This window comes from Eptatretus burgeri, chromosome 3, assembly GCF_056783735.1.
Source record: "Eptatretus burgeri isolate ZD-2024b chromosome 3, Ebu_testis_v1, whole genome shotgun sequence".
In the NCBI taxonomy this organism is placed as follows: Eukaryota; Metazoa; Chordata; class Myxini; order Myxiniformes; family Myxinidae; genus Eptatretus; species Eptatretus burgeri.
Genome location: NC_140963.1, coordinates 3,435,900 through 3,456,524, shown reverse-complemented (window position 1 = coordinate 3,456,524; position 20,625 = coordinate 3,435,900). Strand labels below are relative to the sequence as shown.

The window sequence follows — 20,625 nt, the reverse complement described above, 5'->3', positions numbered from 1 at the left end:
GAGCGGGGAGTCGGCCTTGGAAGGGCGAAGAGAGTTTTGGGGCAGAGTCGGGTTGGAGCACGGAGTGGAGTCGGGAGGCGAGGGCGTACAGGTGGTTTGCTGCAGTCGGCTGAGGAGAATTGGGGAAGAGACCGAAGAGCTCGGGTCCGAGGCAAGGAAGACGGCGGTCGGCGACGAAGTCGCGGTGGAATCGCTCGTCGCGGGACCCAAGCAAGCCAGCTATCCTCTTTCCCCAGAGCGTCAACAATTCCCCCCCCCTTTTTCCCCCGTGCTGAGATAGTGCGAAAAGGGGGCCCCGTTCCCACCCCACTCCAAGCAGTGCCAACGAAACTCGCGAAGGAGCACGAAGTCGGGGCACCGCCGCGCCGCCACATTTGCGGCTCATCACAAAGACACGGGTAGGATCCACCCGGTCTCGGGGACCTGACCGCTCTTTCAGGTCCCACGCAAATATTGGCCCACAGGCCCCGTCTGCCCCCCTTGTCTTTGAGGGTGGCCCTTTTCTTTTGATTTTGAGTAAATGTGTTGTTGGCGCCGTCTGTAAAGTAAAACTGTGTAAGTGTTGCCGTGTGCACGCGTAGTCGGTTGTCGATCTGCATTGTTGTGTTTCTTTTGTTGCAATTGCTTTATGTGCATTCTGTTTAATTGTATATGTGTGCTTTCCGTGTGCCGCGGAATAAATGTGCATCATGTTGAACTGTTTTCCCATTTCGCTTCGTCTTTTCTTTAATTGAATCTCCATCTTGCTTCACGTAAAGGGTTGGTCGTGGGTTTAATACGCCCGATAATTAATCGGAACCGTCGAGGCCGACGATAGCACCGCTCGGTTATCCCGATAGTACGGAACGGGTCGCTTAAGTGGCCCGTGTCCGGAGTCGACCTGCGGCGAGGTGCGATCGCCCGGTCTAGCCTCCGCGTGGGTACTTAGGTAGGTCGAGTTTGGCGAACAACCCTATCCCACGCGGGGGGCCGATTGGCACGATCGTGGTGAGGCCGAAAGGCCCACCTGTGACTAGCTCCCGGCGTTAGTCCAAGAGGGTCACGACAGAATTGTCCATCCGCTGGGCGACGTGCCGCGATTCGAGTTACGTGGCCGTTCGCACGCCGGCGGGCGCGAATTCGCAACAATATGTAGGCCTTCATGTATCGAATGTATTGTGCAAATCAGTGTTCGAGATCTTTCTTCAATGGTGTGATTTATCATCAATTTTGTTAGGTACAATGGCTCATCGAACTCGTACACACATAAAATGTATTTTGTGACTCATGCTGAAATTATAGTGCATTTATGTTCTTGTTCTTGTTCTTGCTTAAGTCGACATTTTAAAGTTTGTCGCATTTCCTTCAAACAAATTTGGACTTTTCTTGTGAATCTTTTGAAAGCGAGCCCAAATCAGAAACCTTGTGAGTTAGGTTCTATTTACATATATATGATGCACTCCAAAGTTCTACAAACGCCTTGCCATTCCCTCCACTACCCCACCCCACAACCTGACCCCTGCTTGGTTGCGTACTTTGTACAATCCTTTTGAGGAACTCCATATCCTCCAAAACTCATTTCTACCCAGATTTTCCTGCTCACACACACTCACGATTTTCTTCTACTTCCTCCTTCCTTCTGTTCAATTTATTACCTCATCGTTTTAACCCCCTCCCCTTAGGTGTATCAAAAGGAATATTATATACAGAACTGTACAAAACTCTTCGGCCACCTTGAAAATAAACACTTTTGGCACAGTATATTTTGATAAACCAAAGGTGTTATATTGTCACGTTTTATCAAAGAAACAAAAAGTTTCTTTCTTACAAATTTTAGCAGAAATACCCTCGTATATCTTTGATGGGAGATTGTTCCGTGCTGTAGCAGCCAAAAGGCTGCACACGAAGGGAAGGGGGTAACGACGGATTGATTCAATATGGTATTGGTGTGGCGCAGGCATGATGGGCCGAATGGCCTCCTCCTGTGCCTTAATTCCTTGTAAATCCCTGTAAACATCCCAATGGAATTTCTCCAGAAATTGCAGGAAAGCATTCCATAACATAACATAGCCAAGAACGGTTATTGTGATGTTGATCAAACATTGAAGAACATACCATTTCCTCTAACAAGTGGTTCAGTGTGGTGTCATCTCGTAGGTTGTGCACAAAACGTGTGGCAGGCACACTGGCAAGAAGACGCAGTTTTGCTGCATTGGCAGGCTCATTTGCAATAGTGGAGAGCCCCATGGCAAACAGATGCACACCCTGGTTCTTAGCATCACTCGCCGCTGACACGATATCAGGGTTTCTCGGGTGAGCTTCTCCATCGGTCATGAGCACGGCAAACATGATGGTTCCTGGATTGCTCTCACTCAGGAAAAGCTGTGTCATGTTAGTGATGGCGTATGTTGTGTACGTTCCATGGCCTATATATCGCATGGCCCGCACACTTTCCCGGAACTGTCCTCCTCCCTCCCAATCAATTAAGCGTTGTTCAATACGCACGCTACTGCTGTACTGCAGCACAGCAATACGCCACAATGGGCGGCGTTCCATCGGTACATGCTGCCGCTCAAGACGCTGTGAGAAGTCCACCAAAAACTGCTTCTCGTACTCAAGGTTCACTGCCTTGGCACTCTCCGAGCTGTCTAACAGGAAGATGATGTCCACTGGGCAACTTCCATCTGTGAATCGGGAACAAAGGCAAAATCCAGAAATAATGAATACTTGTGCACAGTGAGCTTGAGAGTTGCTTCCATTCTCAAATCTGTTCGTATGTAAAGTGAACAACAGCTCTATTTTCAACAATTTCTTTGAATAAAGCTTTGCAAGGTGTTTCCTTTTGCACATATCCATTTCAAAATTCAACGAGAAAGCATCTCAAAATGCAAAGCGTCCGCTTTGTACTCAAATGAAACCTGAAAAAAGCAACAGTTGAAAAAAAATTGAACATTTTATTTGTTTGTGTTCTCCATTTTCTCATCATACAGGTTTGTTGAAGAGTTGATGACAACCTTGATTTGGTAAAAATGTTATGGCCTGGACAAACACACTGAAACTCAATGGTAATTAAATAAACACGCAGGCCATTGAAAAAGAAACGGTCGTCTTGTGCGTGACGCGCTGCGGCGGGACCAATAAGGGCGATTAAGAGTCACTATGACTTTGCCCTTTGACATTTTGACCGAATTTTTCATTATTTTCTCCATATTCTCAAAATAAAGGTTTGTTTAAAATTTGAGAACAAAAGCTCAAAAGTTATGGCCTGGAGACACACACACACACACACACACACACACACACACACACACACACACACACACACACACACACACACACAATCCCATCTTACACTGCATGGGGGACAGGCAAACAATATGATTGTTCCACTTAATTTGCCTTCAATGAGACAATCTTAAAGGTTGTTTCTGCAGGGTGTACATGGTCTTCCAGCAATCCTCTTCTTGTTAAATTCCCAAAATACAGGTGCACTGTTCACCTCCACCCATTTGTTCCACTTTTCTCTCCTCTGTGGAACCAACTTCGCCAGTCTGTGCAGCATCTTCCTTCCCTTCAAGGTTTCAAGATGGCTGTTCACCACTTCCTCAGGTCATCCCCCATCCATACTCTTGATCTTTGTTACCTTCATTAACCCTCCTAAGGCCCCTCCTTCGTTTCCAGGAAATAGTGTCCATCCCTCCCTCAACAACTTCTTTGTTTCTGTTTTTTCTTCCATTTTTGTTCCATCCCTGATTTTCCCTTCCTGTTCTTGTTGTCTTTGACCTTGTATCCAGCTTGTTCATCCCCTGCGTGCAGCTCCTTCCCATCACCTTACTCTTTCATTTCCCGTGCTCATTCTTCCCTCTGTCGTGTACTACTATCAGACCGGTGGTGTGTTTCCCTCCTTTCCACTATGTTTTTCTGCTTCTGTTATGCTCTGGCCTGTTCTGTGTTCTCGCTCTTCCATGAGCCTCAGACTTGTATACAAGAACCCACTATTTTTAGGTGTTTATTATTGTAACCAAATTGATAGATCACTTTGGTTCATGCATATGATTACATTAGAACACTCGTCTCTGTTCCATTTTTCTCAAAATTAAAGGTTCATCAGAGTAAGTTTACCACAATAGAAAAGAAGATGCGGTTCAGGTTTCCTGCGTCAACCCATCATTATAGCAATGGGAGCTTTTTCTCTGATGAAGGGAAACATCAGCTGCACCTCATTTCTCACAGCAGTAAGTATACTCTTTCAACCATCAGTTGATTAAATAAATTATTTTTACGAAGAATTACTTCATTATTCACTCTGAACGAGAAGATGTGGTTTTTATTGAAATTTTTCTTTCACAGAGTTGAAAAGACATGTAATTGGTTGAAGGTGAATTCCTGATAAATCTGAAAGCTCAATATAATTACAGCCGCTGCTCCGACAATTCACAACACCTGTCTGATGATTGAATGCAGACAAACCACCTGCTGAGGAAAGTGTTGTTGGAAAGTTCATGGTAATAATATACCTTTGTGCTGTAATTATATATATATATAAATATATATATATATATATATATATATTTATATATATATATATATATATATATATATATATATATATATATATATATATATACACATACATAGAAATATATATAAATACATAAAAATATATATAAATACATAGAAATATATACAAATACATAGAAATATATTGTTACAGATCTGGAAACCATGCGCATACAACATACAGGTGTCCCAAAAGTCAGTTATCCCGTTAAGTACATGTGAGACAGGTGCCTTCCTTTTGTCTCGTGGGAGAATCAAAGGCATGCATTGCGATTTCCTTTAATTAGGTTATTAAATCTTCCCACAAACAAACCAACAACCTGCTTCGGAACAAACGCTTCACTCGCCGAACCGGCGACTCGCTGTCTGAGGCAGAATCTCTGGCAGTTCCTTCTCGGCTTCCACAAACTTTGCAACTTCTTTTTGACGAGTATGGGCATGCGCGGAGTGGGGGAGGGGTTTTCCCCGGCATGGCCGAAACCCTGCTCAGAAAGGGCAGACCCATGGGAGCCCCGTCCAATCAGGGCAGACAGTGACGTCTGTGCCACCGAGCCCCCGCCCCATTCGGGGAGGTCCATAAAAGTTACAACGCCATCCTCAGCGAAGAGTTCTTTGGGAGGTTTGAGTGCTTAGAGAGTTCGTTGGTTCTGAAAGAGTTCGTTGGTCCTTGGGTGAGAGGTTTGAGTTCTGAGAGGGTTCATTGGTTGTTACTGAGAGAGTTCTGCATGGGGCGTTCATTGGAGCTCTGCTGGCTCTTGTCTGTGACCCTGATTCCCACCCTGGGACTCCGCGGGCACGAGCCCCACGCGTGTGATCCTTTGCCGAGCTGCATGACTATTGGTGGGTGCCGCACTGTGGAGCACTCCCTCCCTTCAACGTGCAGGTACCCACATGAACTGCAATCCCCAGCTCGTCTCTCCCTGTCTGGCTGGGAGAATGTTTCAATAAACCGTCTGAGTGTGCGTCTGATGTGTGTGGGCCCGTCATGGAAGTAGAAATTGTTTAAGTACTTGAATCGGTGTGAATCTTGCTTGCATATCCACGATAAGTCTTGCCCTGTGTCTTTCTTTATTGTAAATAAATTACCATTATTAGAAATGTTCCCAGTTCGTTTCCGTCCTTTCTTGCATTGGTCCAGCATGGTTCAGATCTGAGTTTTAGCCTGGTTTTTATACCCGATAATCCGTTCATCCCAGCCAGCAAGGCTTTGGCAGTTTCCGCTCGGCTGCACCCGAACCGGAGTTGGTAGTCGGTCGTTGGAACTCCACCGCAGTCGGTGAAGTGAAAATCCGCGATGAATGGACGCCTCCTCAAAAAATGCCTAAAAATGCCTATTTTTTTATAAACGCAGTGTATAAACATGATTGGGTTTTATTTATATTGAGTGATTATTAAACGCTGGGTGGTGTATAAACACGATTGGGTTTGATTTATATCGAGTGATTATTAAACGCTGGGCGGTGTATAAACACGATTGGGTTCGATTTATATCGAGTGAATATAAACCTTCCTCTGGCGCTTCGGTTCCTTGCCAGAAGCCTTAGAAGGTGCAAGGCGTTTGGGCGGCATCGTGGGGCTGAGAGAAAAAAAACGGAGAAAATATTCGAAGTTCACAAGCGAAACTTTGTCTCATGCATTGTGTGACTGGTCGAGCGACACGCATTATAATTTATTGCTTAAATCATTTATATTTTATATATTATTAACGCGATATACTGGGGGAATCCGCAGAAAAAATTAGTTAGGTTCCGAGGGAAAAACCGCGATGAAGCGGGGGCGCGATAGGAGAACCGCGATATAGCGGGGGATTACTGTATATACATATATATAGGGTGTCCCAAAAAAAGTACTCACATTTTGGCTCCTCATAACTCATTGAATTTTTCATTTATTTTCAGATCAAATTGACCATAATAATGGCAGAAGTACGACTAGGTTTTGAAGAAAGAAAAATTATCATAAAGTGCTACTGGAAGCACGAAAACATCATGGAAGTGCAAAGACAATTTAGAAGACATTTTCACAAAGATCCACCAACGCGACACCATTGGTCGCATCCGAGATAAGTTTGAAACAGATGGAACTGTGCATGACGTCCATAAAGAGCATTCAGGAAGACCACGGTCATCAACCACCCCCGCAAAGGAAAATCAATTGCTGGAAACCCTCCACCGATCCACACGGAAATCTGTACAACAAATGGCTCGTGAGACAGGAATCCCAAAATCAAGCGCCCATCGCATTTTGAAGCGAATTAATTGGAAAAGTTACATTCCAAAATTAATCCACGCTCTAAATGAAGACGATCCTGACCAGAGAGCTGAATTTTGTGAGTGGTACCTGGGAAAATGCGAAGAAGATGCAGCATTTCCATCCAAAAGTGTTTGGAGCGATGAGGCCAGCTTCAAGTTAAATGGCTCAATTAACTGACACAATTGCACCTACTGGGCTCCTGAAAATCCGCATAGTACTATGGAACACCATTTAAACGTACCAGGGGTTACTGTGTGGTGTGGGATATCAGCAGTGGGCATCCTCGGGCCATTCTTTTTTGACCAAACTGTCACTGGGGATGTTTATTTAAACTTTCTCCAGGAATCCGTCAGTCCACGTGTCGAAGAGATATTTGGTGACAAAGAGATTTACTTTCAGCAAGATGGAGCACCTCCCCACTACCACCGTGATGCAAGGGCCTATCTCGAAGCAACTTTTCCGAACAGATGGATTGGGCGAAGAGGTAGTGTTGAATTCCCTGCGCGTTCCCCAGACCTCACTCCAATGGACTTCTTTTTATGGGGATATCGCAAAGATAAGGTTTACAACTCAAAACCAGCAACAGTTGATGAGCTGAAAGAGGAAATTGAAAGACAATGTCTTGCAGTTCCAAATGAAATGATTCGTAACGCTGTTGAATCCATTGGTCCGCGTTATCGGCTGTGTTTGGAACGTGATGGTCATCAGTTTGAACATTTGTAAACATGCATTTATCCATTAATACATTTAACCATTAATCTTGTTTCTAAGTCAATAAACAACACATTTATTATCATTTAAAGAGAGAGTACATTTTTTTTGGGACACCCTGTACACACACACACACACACACACACACACACACACACACACACACACACACACACACACACACACACACACACACACACACACACACACACACACACACACACACACACACACACACACACACACACACACACACACACACAGTCCCAAAAGTCACTTCGGGATTTAGAAATTAAATAACATTTCTGTTTTTTTAATCATTTGTTTTTCTTTCCTTTTCAGAATTTAGATTAACATTTGGAAATTACCCATGGAAAAATTCACAACTGAACAAAGAACCAAAATCGTGGAATTTTATTTTAAATTTCATCGATCAATTATTCTCACCCAAAGAGCATGGACACCGAATAATTTCCCGAAATTCAGAAATTTCTTACCCATCACGTTCTCCTAATTTGACGCCTCCCGATTATTTTCTTTGGGGTTACCGAAAGGAGTGTATACATCAATAAGCCCCATACAATTCAGCAGCTCAAGGACAACATCTGTGCAGAAATTCGAGAGCTGCAGCTGGAGTTATTGTCCGCTGTTATGGAAAATGCTGTCGAAAGAGCCCGTCTCTGCGAAGCCGAAAATGGAGGACATCGTCGCTGCATCACTTTTCAGAAATAAAGCAAATTTATCTCCATTTTGAAAATAATGATAAATGACATCAAATAATCAAAAACAGAAATGTTATTTTATTTCTCAATCCCGAGGTGACTTTTGGGACACCGTGTGTGTGTGTGTGTGTGTGTGTGTGTGTGTGTGTGTGTGTGTGTGTGTGTGTGTGTGTGTGTGTGTGTGTGTGTGTGTGTGTGTGTGTGTGTGTGTGTGTGTGTGTGTGTGTGTGTGTGTGTAATATATATATATATATATACATATATATATATATATATATACATATATACATATATATACATATATACATATATATATATACATATATACATATATATATACATATATATATATATATATATATATATATATATATATATATATATATATAGTCATGCGCCCCTTAACGACGTTCCGGGCAACGACGGATCGCATTTACGACGGATCTGCCAGCTCTGAAAAAAAAAATGAAAAAAAAAAATGTAGCTGAAAAATTACGAACCGACGAAGCGCTGCCAGTCGTATAAAATAGCACATACAATTATGTACGCTGTACAGTACATAATACTTCATAATGATTAAAAACGACAGTGTGGCCCTGTTACAATGCGATCGTTGAGGTCCATAAAATGTCATCGCGAAAAAAGCAGGGTCATGCGAAATCGGGATTCAAGGAAATCAGCTTTCAAACTGAACCAATGTTTGCACGTTTACCTTCCAACAAGTAAATTACCTTTGAATTGAAGAATTCCGTGAATAAATCGTTGTTGTTCCAGTCGAAATTAAAACAAATTTATTTTTGTGAAGCTTTTCATGTTGTTAAAACAATCGCACTGTTCCGAAAATATATATCACAATTGACAGGAGCTCGTTTCTTCATTTATAAATTATAACATCGATGCAATGATTACGTATTTATAAAATCCAAACGCTATTTATTCATCTTTCTATAATTGATGCGAGAGGAGACTGTAAGCTGCTGCTAACAACACTGATGACTGTCATAAACAGCACAAAGGTAAAACTAACGTGTCTTCAGTCTCTCTTGGATGCGTGTTACAATTGCCGACAGTATTCAGAACAGTAACATGCTGTGCAGGTTTGTATCCGAGGAGCAATAGGCTATACCATATAGCCGAGGTGTCTACTTTTGTGTAAGTACGATGTTCGAAAACAAAAACGAAAAAAAAAAAAAAAGATGTTCGCACAACGACGTCGCTTAATGACGCGTTTCTCAGAACGTAACCCCGTCGTTAAGTGGCGCACTAGTGTGTGTGTGTATGTATGTATGTATGTATGTATGTATGTATGTATGTATGTATGTATGTATGTATGTATGTATGTATGTATGTATATATATATATATATATATATATATATATATATATATATATATATATATATATATATATATATATATATATATATATATTATTCTTGCGGTTCTGCGAACCGCATCCCTCCAGAGCGATGGCATCCATCATACAGTGGTCCAATTAATGTACGTCAGCCTTCTTGTCGAGTGGGACAAACGGGACAAGTGCATTGTGTGAATCTCATAGTTAGGTCTGATTATATCTCTAACTTTATTCCAACTCTCTTGCTCTATTCCTGAGGTAAATCCAAGCCATGGGTCCTTGCGAAGGCCAGCAGGCACTGCAGTCGGACAGCCACATGTAAAAACTGCGGCCGTGCACGTGTGCTGGCCGGGGCCCAACCAGAGCATCCGATTCAGGTGACGACACATCGCTTCGGATGGTTACCAGATCAGGTCAGGAATGGGAGCATGTACCAGAACAGCGCGTCGCTGCATCCACTTTCCACCGGTACTCCAGGGGCCTCCGTCTGGCCATTCCCCAGGCAAATGCCAGGCCCATCCCCATCTCCTTGAGATGCCAGTCAACCTCCTGCAACCACGAGGCAGGTGGTCGGCCCATTGGCCTCCTCCATGCACGAAACTCCCTCGCTGAGAGAATCTGGTGAGCAGGATCAGCGGCAGGAAAACGAGCCACATGTCCATATAGCCGCAACTGACGTTCACGGACTATGCAGGTAACAAATCTCATCCGAGTCTCTCTCAGCAACTGCTCGTTGGACACAAAATCCGACCAATGATAGCCAAGGATTCTCCGAAGAGACCTGGTACCAAAGGAATTAAGTCTCCGTCTCAGATCCTTGGTCAGAGTCCTATTCTCGCATCCATAGAGCAAGACTGGAAGCACCAATGACCTGAAGACTCGGACTTTCATCCTCAAGCACAGGTACCAGCAGCACCACACCCCATGATCAAAGTGAATCCATGACTCCTCGGGTCCGACCCAGACATCTATTGACCTCTGACTCACAGCCAGCAGAGACATGAATATCACTGCCAAGATAAGTGAATCTCTCCACGACCTCAACATCCTCACCACAGAAGCTGAACCTGAGCGTGCCGGGTCTGCGATCAGCAGTGGTGAAACTGAGCGCCGAGATGGGACGCGATCGGCTTTCTAGGAGCACATCGACAGGTTCATCCGGAGTCTGGTGACGGAGCCTCTGACTGTCCCTGCTCACCTCACGGCTCGACGAAGTCTTGGAATCCCATGGACCCAGCCTGCGGAGCCCAACACCTCGATTTGGCCTGGCCTGGTGAACAGGCCAGGCCTGGACTTGTATACTGGACCTTGGGAGAAACCAGCTGAAACCCACCATCAATCTTTCGCTCTGGTGCAGTCGACCTCGTGGGGTCTGAACGCGCCAAGGCTGCGTGCGTGAGGGCTGCGACACATGGAAGAGCGCCATTTTGCCAAGCGGCGTGTTTGAACTTGGGAGCTCGAATCCATGGACATCGGCTTGTCACGAGCCACATTCGTGCTTTTGACACTTTCCTCTCGTCCATGAGACATCACCAAGTACTCTGTGTCTTGTCTGCATGCTGTCCGTGTCTTGTCTGCATGTCGTTTAAGGTTTATCTCGTTAGGGTCCCCTTCGAAACCCGTAGCTCCCTAGTTAAGAACGAGTTATAGATTAATTACAACATTGTCGTGAATGCTTTGCTTGTGTCGCGTTTCCCCGATGTGTCCCCAATAAATCTGGTGGATTCGTACGAAGTTGCCGCTTTGGATTAATTTGTGCCGCGTCGAGGAATGATCCGCTCGATTTGGATATAAAAACCAAAATGGTTACAGACTGGCATAATTCGCTCGGTCTCTGACAAAACCAGTCTGTAACCGGGTTCTATTTCCCCAACTGGTAAGGTCCAGGGGTACGCTGGTATCGTGATTCGAGACGCGTGAACCGAGACCTGTGCCGAACCAGCCGGCGTTATAACCCCGGAGACGGCCTTGGTTAGGGTGGCACCGAATCTGTAACATTTGGCTGTCGAGAGTAGGGTGCGAAAACCCAAACTGGTTACGGACAGTGATTGACGCACTCGTCCGAATCCCGCCACCGCTGAATCCGTAACAGTGGTGTCAGTAGTGGAGATACGAACCCCTCCGTCTCCGTAGCGAAATTCGCGGACTCGGATCAGAGGTGTATGGAGCGAACCCCCACCATGTCCCCAAATTGCGAGCATTTTTAAATTTTATTCCCGGCACGCGACATGTCCAGCCAAGGCGAGCTGAGCCAGGTGGGTAGAGTACGTGTCGTACAATTTATGGCCCAGGACGAAATCACCGTGCAGGACACAGCCATGCAGGAGAAACCCGTACCAGAAGGTTGGGAAAGGCGGCAAAGCCGTTCATCTGGTACTTTTTATTATTATAACCGCACCACGAATTGTCGTCAGTGGGAGCGGCCTGTGCAGGAACTTTGCCGGCAACCAAACTCGGAGTCGCAAAATGGCGGCGCGGCTCCACCTCAGCGCAACACGAAGCGGGTCACTATTAATAGCACAACGAACCGCACGGCATGAAGAAAATGCTCCCGCCCACCGGTTCGAACTACCTGGTCACAGCAAACAAAGCAGGACGACGACGCGTACATTAACGAACTTCATGCACGATTGGGGGATACCCTGGAGCAGAGGAGGTGTGATGGGAATTGTATCGAGGAATTACAAATTAAATTGGACGAAGCACTACGGCAGGCAGACGAGGTTCAGGAAAATTATGTGCACGGGGAGTCACAATGATTGGTCGATGCACAGGAACGAATTTGGGGGCTGGAAAAGGACTTCGCCAACACAGTCGAGGAACTGCATGGGGAAACGACGAAAGTAGAGTGGTATGCCCGTAATGAGGAGTGGTTTACCCGTAGGTTTGAACATGAGAAGAGGGAACTCGACAAAAGAATAGAGGAGGAACAAATTAATACCTCCCAGGATAGGAAGAGCTTGGGGGAAGAATGGAAAACAAAGCTGGAAAAGGAAAAACGGGAACACGATTTGGAATCGGAACAACTGAAGGAAGAGGTAAGATCAGGCAATCAGATAAGAGAAAGCCTGGAACAGAAGATAAAAAGAGGAGAGAAATATCTGGAGCAAAGGAAGGAAGAATTGTTGCGAAAGTCAAGACAGTTCGAGGAACTACAGGGAGAAATGAAGAAAGTAGAATGGAGCACCCATAAGTTGGAACAAGAGAAGAGCGAACTGAACAAAAGAATAGAGGAGGTGCAAATTCGGAACTCCCGGGATAGGAAGAGCTTGGAGGAAGAATGGAAAACAAAGCTAGAAAAGGAAAAAAGGGAACACGATTTGGAATTGAAATTGAAGGAAGAGGTAAGATCAGGCAATCAGATAAGAGAAATCCGAGAACAGACGATGTAAGAAAAAGAGGAAGATCTGGAACGACTAAGGGAATACTGTAAGAGAATGGAGGAAATGAGGAGGGAATACTGCAAAAGAGGTGTGGAGATGAGCAAGAAATTAGGGGGAAAGAGCTTCTGAGTTACAAAAACACCAAAATAAAGAGAGGGAATTACAAAACGAGCTGAGGATGTTAAGAGAGGAAAGAACGAGAATGAAATGTAAAGGAAACACACTGTGCAGATCGAACAGTTAGAAGTCAAAGCAAGGTTGGAGTGCACGGAGATGGTGAAAGAACAAGGAATGAAGCAGGAAAGCGAAATTGACCAGTAGAGAGAAGCGACGAGATTGGAGAAGGAAGAACAAGAGAGACAGTGGGATAGGAAACAAAAAGAACATGAATTTGAACTTGAAAAACTAAAGGAGAGAGCAAGGTTGGAGTACGCGGAGATGGAAAAACTCCGGAAAATAACGAACAACTAAAAAAGGCTAGGAGAGGAAGAACGACTCGAATGGAAAAGAAAATGGAACCAGGAAGAAACGGAAATAATAAACGAGGTGACGGAGAAATTAAAACAGGTGACTGAAACGTGTAGGGCGAGACACGAGGAGACGACTGAAAAATTCACGGAGATGCAGGAGACAAAGGAAGGAACACCAGAGCTACGGGGAATAGAACAGGAAACAGAGACGAAAAGCCAGGAAGAAACGGAAATAATAAACGAGGTGACGGAGATAAAACAAGTTGAGGAGAAACTACAGGTAAATGACGAGCACACACAGGTAGGGAGAGTAATAGGGGACGATAGGGTTGAGCTGGGGAAATGTTTCGTGACCCGGTGCGAGCAGCAGGATAGCCTCCTCCAGGAACGAGGGGAGATGCTGTGCCCCCTTGAAGCGGATCGCGACGAGGTGAGTTGGGTCGTGCCGTGTAGGTCGAGGGGATGAGTGCTGTGAAAGGGTACACGCGCAGCTTGGGGGTATGGAAACCCCGGTGTTGCTTGTGGTGGCGCGAATCCCCGATTTGAATGTCCCGGTGTGTGCAGTTACAAGTGTGAGTGGTAAACGTGCGCATAGTCCGAGTGTAATGGTGTGCGTAAGTAAAATGGCATGCGTGGAAATGAACAGACGGGTCCAGACAAGAGACGGGAACAGCGAGCCGAATGGGCCGCTTGTAGCTATTTTGAGAACCGCGCAGAGTTCACGGGACGTCGTGTACGAGGCCCGTTCGGCAAATAGCGAATGGCCCTCGCGCGCGCGGCTCCGTACAGGAAAGCCGGCGCGGGAACGTCCCGCGTATCGAAAAAGACCGTCGCGTGGATGGTTAAAATGGCGGCGAGTGTTGATGGGTGAATTCTGAACACGGGGGTTCCCATGTGCGCACAGGCGCGTGTGCGAGGCGTCACGTACTGTATACCGCATGTTCTGTCCACGGAATGCGCGGAGCGGGCTCCCGGGACGAAACGCGCGCACTGGCTGCAGGCTCGGTGCGCGTGTGACGTCATCGGCGGGAATCTCGCGGCACAAATTCCGGAGAAACGGCGCACGTTGTGCCGTGTGGGGAACCTGCGAGAGTGAGCACTTGGGGAGATTCCCAGGGTGACGTCACGGCTGCATGGATCGGCCTTTGGAAGGGACGAACGGGTGTGCCGTAAACCTCCACCATGGAGGTGTAAAATAAAATAAAAAAAAGGAAAAAGCCTCGCTTCCAAGTATATGGCCCGGCAGGATGTGGTGGACATCCTGTAGTATGGGGCAAAGGAAGCACTAGTTAGCAGGATGGGTTAGCGATAGTTAGACCGGCTTCATGGGGACATGGGTTGTTCCTCATGGGGCCCGTGGAATGGTTAGTCAGTGGGAATGTTAGATTAGATTTAGAAATGGATAATGGAGATTGTGACAGACATTGAATGTGTAGTGGGGACGTAGCTTAGCTACGTAGAGTAAATGGAACGTGCATTATTGTAAGGGATGACGAGGAGCACGAGTCAGTTAAGGGTATTTAGTTAGCAAAATGGCAGGATTGGAGTGTGATGTGAATTGGAAATAGGAAAATGTACTTGATGAATGAGTGAGGGCCAGCGGGCCTGAGTGGGTATGGAGTGAATGTGGAATGCATGGTGTGAGTGACTGGTTGGGGGGAGGAGCGATTCCCACCCAAGGGACCCCGGGTCAGAGTGAAGTCAGTTAGTGGGTTAGCTAACTTTACAAAAAGGAGGTCGTTTTGTTGTTGGTGTCGAGAGAAGGCACGAAACCCATTTGGAGGGGCGCAGGAGTTCATGGACCGGCTGGGAGCAGGACTGGTGAACGTTGAGTATTGTTTAGAGGGCACCCCGGGCACCGGACGAGTCGGCCAAGGGTCCAAGGGACCGGGATAGTGTAGTGGGCACAGGCGATCCGCGGATCGGGACCCGTAGTGCCAGAAAGCCACGTGGGCAATGAAGTGGGCAAGGGCGACCCTCGGAAAGGGACCCGGGGTACCAGCATGCCACGTGGGCATCGGAGGGGGGAAATGCCAGAGAGGGCAACCCCCTGCGTTCATAGGGAGCTGGTAGGCTCGGAGACAGCCTGCGGGCCCAGGGGTGCTATGGTTAGAGTTCGGCAGAGGGTAGTTCCTGCCAAGTGAGCCATGCTGCCCAGCCACGAATGAAAATTCGAGGGCTAGGCCCAAATTTATAATAGACACCAACACAGGCGACGGGAATCATGGTTTTTAGAACCGATAGTTTAAAAGTGTCAGGCGTTTTTGGAAAGCCCCGGGGTAGTTTCAGGTTAATGAATGATAGGATAGTTAGAAGATGTACCCCTTCGCACCATCCATCCCTTCACTCGTTGTAGGCCGCTGGACCCACCTTGGTAGATCGCTGAACTCTGAGGAGGCCATTCTGAGGCTTGAGTTGGGCCTCGGCACAGGACGTTAGCTCTCCCTTACTCCCCTCCGGGAAGGGAACATAGGGGTTGGGAGTAGGCTAGGTGACAGAATAGGTTAGCCGGACAAAGACGATAAAGGGGGTTAGGGAGATAATTATAATAAGGGAAATAAAAATAATAAAAATAAAGAGGGGCTAAATTTTGTTGTGTTGTGTTGGAAATTAAGGGAGTGGGTATGGACAGAGACAGGCAAAGGCGCTAGGTTGGGGGGAGACAGTAGGTTAGGTCCGAGCCCGCCTTCAGAGTAGCCGGCACCACTGCACTCCCCCCAGACCCACATGGAACGAAACCAGAGGCCGGCCAGCTTCACCTGACGGCCTGTTGTGCTGGATCGCCTGTTCCGCATGGCCTTGCCTTGCTATGCTTCGTTTGCCTGCCTCTGCCATGACCCCATGCATGCTACCCTTGTTTGCGTTGCCCCTGTGTCCATCCATGACAATGTGTGCCATGATCGTCCAGCGTTTGCCAAGACTGCCCTGCGGGCAGCCACACCACGGGGACTGCATTGTGCAGCCCATGCATCGTTTTGTATCCATTCAGCTCCATTTTTGTGTTTTTTGCATCTTCCATCCGCTGCATCATTCATCCGGTTCATGTCAGGGAGGGGCCAGGGACTGCATTGGGCAGCCAGACACCTTCCTGTTCTTGCACAGGGAGCCAGAGACTGCATTTGGGCAGCCTGGCTACCCCCTTCAAATAGCCTGTGGGATGGCATATGGCATGCCGGGTTAGGGTGAGTTGCCTCCAGCAGCTGAAGACTGAAAAGAAAAAAAAAGGGGACCTTTTGAACAGGCCCTGAAAACATCCGACCCTCAGCTGCGGAGCACTCACCCTCACATAACTGCTAACTTTGCCATGCCTTCTTTCCCACAGATGCCAGGTCCTGGGCCATGCTTAGTGTAAAATAATAGATAAGTTAAGTTAAAAATTGTAAATATGTGAACCCCCACCTGCATGTTTGTTTTAGCGCCGGAAATTTTAGTTAAGTTGTTCGAATGAGTCTGTGCGAGTTTGTTTAGTTAGTTACACAGCGCATTAGGTTATTTATTTTTGGGACATGTAAAAAAAATGTTGCACTCAGGGATCCGAAGGTAAATCGTACGAGGGGCGAAACTTACACATGCTGGTCACACAAAAATTTGACGACTCAGGACGAGTCTGTAAAAAGGGGAGGGGTAGTGTTGCGAATTTGGAAATCGATCACACTCAACATTCAGGTCCTTGAGCTCAGTTATCTCGGTAAGTATGTGTTCCATAGATAGCTCGCCTTACATTGTTTAATGGGTAAATCTGTGTAAATGCGCTGCGATTCATTTTAATAGTTAGGGTGCAATCAGAACAAAGGAAGAACGACCCTCCCCCGCAAATAAGAAGAAGAAGAACCCTCTCAAGGCACGAGATTCAGCAAGGTGAACAGCCCCCATCCGCGGTTGTGGGGGGCGGCGCATGAGGGCGCATGAGTCAGGCCAAAGCGAAGCAAGGCGGGGCGGAGAGGAATAAGAAAGGGACCCTCTGCTTGGCTCACGGAGTTGTTCGAGCTGGGGGTTGGTGGTGGTCATTGATTGGGGGTTGTTGGAGTCGGGTGGTCGTTGGTGGTCGAGTCGTGCAGTCGACTCGTGTGGTTGTTCTTGCTCTGCTTCGTGGTCTGGTTCGGCTGGCTCTTTTTGGTTTGTGGAGCTCTTCGTGGTCTCTGCTTGGTTCCCGGCTTGGTGCGACTCCTTGGCCTCATCTTGGTCTGTGGTTCGTCAGGGAAGCGACGCATCGGGTCGGGAAGTATCGGCATCTCGTCTCACCAGTACGTGGTCCGGAGTGCGAGGGGATCCGCCGGAGCTCGGAACAGATCGCGCCTCGCAGTGATTGGATCCAATTCACCCTCGCTGGTGCGCGGTCTGAACAGCTTGAAGACCACACGAGGTGGAAAGGTCCGAGGCAGATCCTGGGCTTCAGCTCATCTGTCCCTCCAAGCTGAAGTCCGTATTAAAGGCATTAGCCACCATTTCTTTGGTGTGTGTGTGTGCGTATGTGTGTCCGTGGGCCCGTCTAACAAGTAGAGAACTGTTAAGTGCTTTGTGTGCTGTAAATGATTGCATTGCCTTTCGTATCGTCGGTTTAAATCTGCTCTTACGTGTTCTCTAGTTCCCCATTATTATTAATAAATACGCCCATTGTTGAATACAACAGCTCGTTCTGTGTTTCTTTCATTGGCTCGACATGACGCGCGTTTGAGGATTAGTGTTCGTAACTTGTTCATTTGGTCTGGCCCGAATTTGGTAATTCCGCTCGGTTACGCCGGATCAGTCGTCGATAGCGACTCGATTCGGCCAAAGTCGGCCGAGGGTGAACTTTCCCGGTAGTCGGACCACGCGGGTACTTAGGTAAATTGAAGTTGGCAATCGACCCTACTCCACGTGGCCTATCCATTGGCGAAGATCAGTCCGATAGGGGACCCGTCAGTTCCGGAGTTATCCGGGGCGACGACCTTTACATTCCAGGCGATCGGTCGAGCCGGCTCGCGGCTCCATCTGGCAGTCGTGCGCACAGTCGACCCCCCGTCCCGCAACAATATATATATATATATATATATATATATATATATATATATATATATATATATATATATATATATATATCTAATATATAATTTGAAGTTTTTGTTTGTTTGTTTGTCTGCACGCGCTAATCTCTTGAACGGTGAAAGATAGGAGTAAACCTCTGAAACAAAAATGTCGGGACAGGTCCCGGGAAGGTTATAGGCTTAGTGGCGAGGCCCCTGGGCAGGGGGGGGGGTGTTTCCCCCTCACCAACCCCCTCAGGCTATGACTGCCATAACCCAATAGGGAACTGATACTGGGCTCGCGTCAGACCTATGTACAGAAGATTAAATTCATTCAAAAAGAACCCGGGCAATGCCGGGTGCATTCACCTGGTATGTATGTGTGTGTGTGTGTGTGTGTGTGTGTGTGTGTGTGTGTGTGTGTGTGTGTGTGTGTGTGTGTGTGTGTGTGTATATTATCCGTGTCGTAAGAGGCAACCAGGGTTGCGTCAGTAAGGGCATCCGGCGTAAAACATGTGCCAAATCACTATGCGGGTCATACGGATGATCCGCTGTGGCGACCCCTAACGGGAGCAGCCGAAAGAAGAAGAAGAAGATATATATATATATATATATATATATATATATATATATATATATATATATATATATATATATATATATATATATATATATATATATATATAGATATAGATATAGATATAGATATAGATATAGATATAGATATATATTGGTACGAATTTGGGAATTCGATTGCACACAACATTCAGGTTCCTTTAGTCAGCTATGTCGATAAGTGCTTGTTCCCTAGATAGCTCACCTTTCATTGTTTAAATTTTCAGAAATCGATTAGATGCGCTGCGGATCGATTTACTAGTTCGGGAACGAACAATGGAGACATCCCTCCCCCTCTTCTGCGAAGAGGAAGAACCACCCTGCCGTCCCGTGACTCATGATGTCAACAACTCCCTCCCACCCGTGGCTGAGCGGGGGATGGAGCACGAGGGCATGAGTCATGAGTCACGCCGGGAGCGGGGGGAGGGCGGAGAAGGATAAGAGGAGATCTTTTCTTTTGTTTGGGGGCAGAGTTGGAGATGGAAGTTGTGGAGTAAGCTTTTTGCTTCGGCAGAGAGTAGTCGTTCAGCAGACCGTCAGGTCCTGCTTGGCTTGCGTTAGGGTTGAGGCCTTCGGAAGCTTTTTGCTTCGGCTGGCTCAGTGAGTTTCGGCTGAGGCCTGGCTCGAGAGGAGGCTTTTTGCTTTGGTGGTTCAGTGAGTTTCGGCTGAGGCCTGGCTCGGGAGGAGGCTTTTTGCTTCGGCTGGCTCAGTGAGTTTCGGCTGAGGCCTGGCTCGGGAGGAGGCTTTTTGCTTTGGTGGTTCAGTGAGCTTCGGCTTCTGCTTGGCTCAGGAGAGGTTTTTGCTTCAAGCTGCTTTGCTTGGAAGAGAGTTGAGCTGGTCGCTTGGCTTGAGCTGCGAGTGGCGGCTTCTTCTTCTTGGTTCATGGAGCTCTTTGTTCTCCATTTGGTTCTCAGCTTGGTGCGACTCATCGACCTCTTCTTTGAGGTGGTTCCTCGGGGAAGCGACGCATCAACGGGAAGGATCGGCGCCTCGTCTCACCAGCACGTGTTGAGAAGTGCAGGAGGATTCATGAGAACTCGGGAAGGATCACGGCGATTGGGTCCAGCTCGCTCTTGCTGGAGCTCGGGTCCGAGCAACTTGAAGACCACACGAGGTGGAGAGGTTCGAGATAGGTTCTGGGTTTCAGCTCACCTGTCCTCCGAGCTGGAGCTCATTATTACAGGCCTCTGCCACCATTTCTTGGGTGTGTGTGTGCGCGTACGTGTGTCTGTGGGCCTGTCTTATAAGTAGGAACTGCTGTTAAGTGCAAGTGACTGCACATAATAAGTAGACGGTTGTAGTTCTTTTGTCGTGCTTTCGTTGCTTGTATAATTGCATTCGTGTTTTGCCTTGTTGAATTGCATACGTGCTTTATTATAATAAATGTCCTTGTATGAATGTAAACCTGTTCGTTGCGTCCATTCCCTCATTGAACTGCCCCATCTTGCACTCAGAATATAGTTGGTTTTTAAATAGCTGGTAAAGTGATCGGGTCCAATGGGACTGTGCGATAATACCCCGCTCGGTAATCCCAAAACGAAGCGAGCTGCTGAAGCGGCTCGTTTCCAAGCGG

At 46.9% G+C, this 20,625-nt stretch overlaps 1 protein-coding gene across 1 annotated transcript in view; it reads right to left on the bottom strand.

The window, feature by feature from the left end:
* The window catches only part of LOC147029305 (uncharacterized), a 415,972-nt gene that overhangs the window by 369,608 nt on the left and 25,739 nt on the right, over window positions 1-20,625 (bottom strand). The window contains exon 4 of the mRNA XM_085872263.1: window positions 2,095-2,663. Coding sequence (XP_085728389.1) covers window positions 2,095-2,663 — 569 coding nt within the window. The remainder of the gene's footprint in view (window positions 1-2,094; window positions 2,664-20,625) is intronic.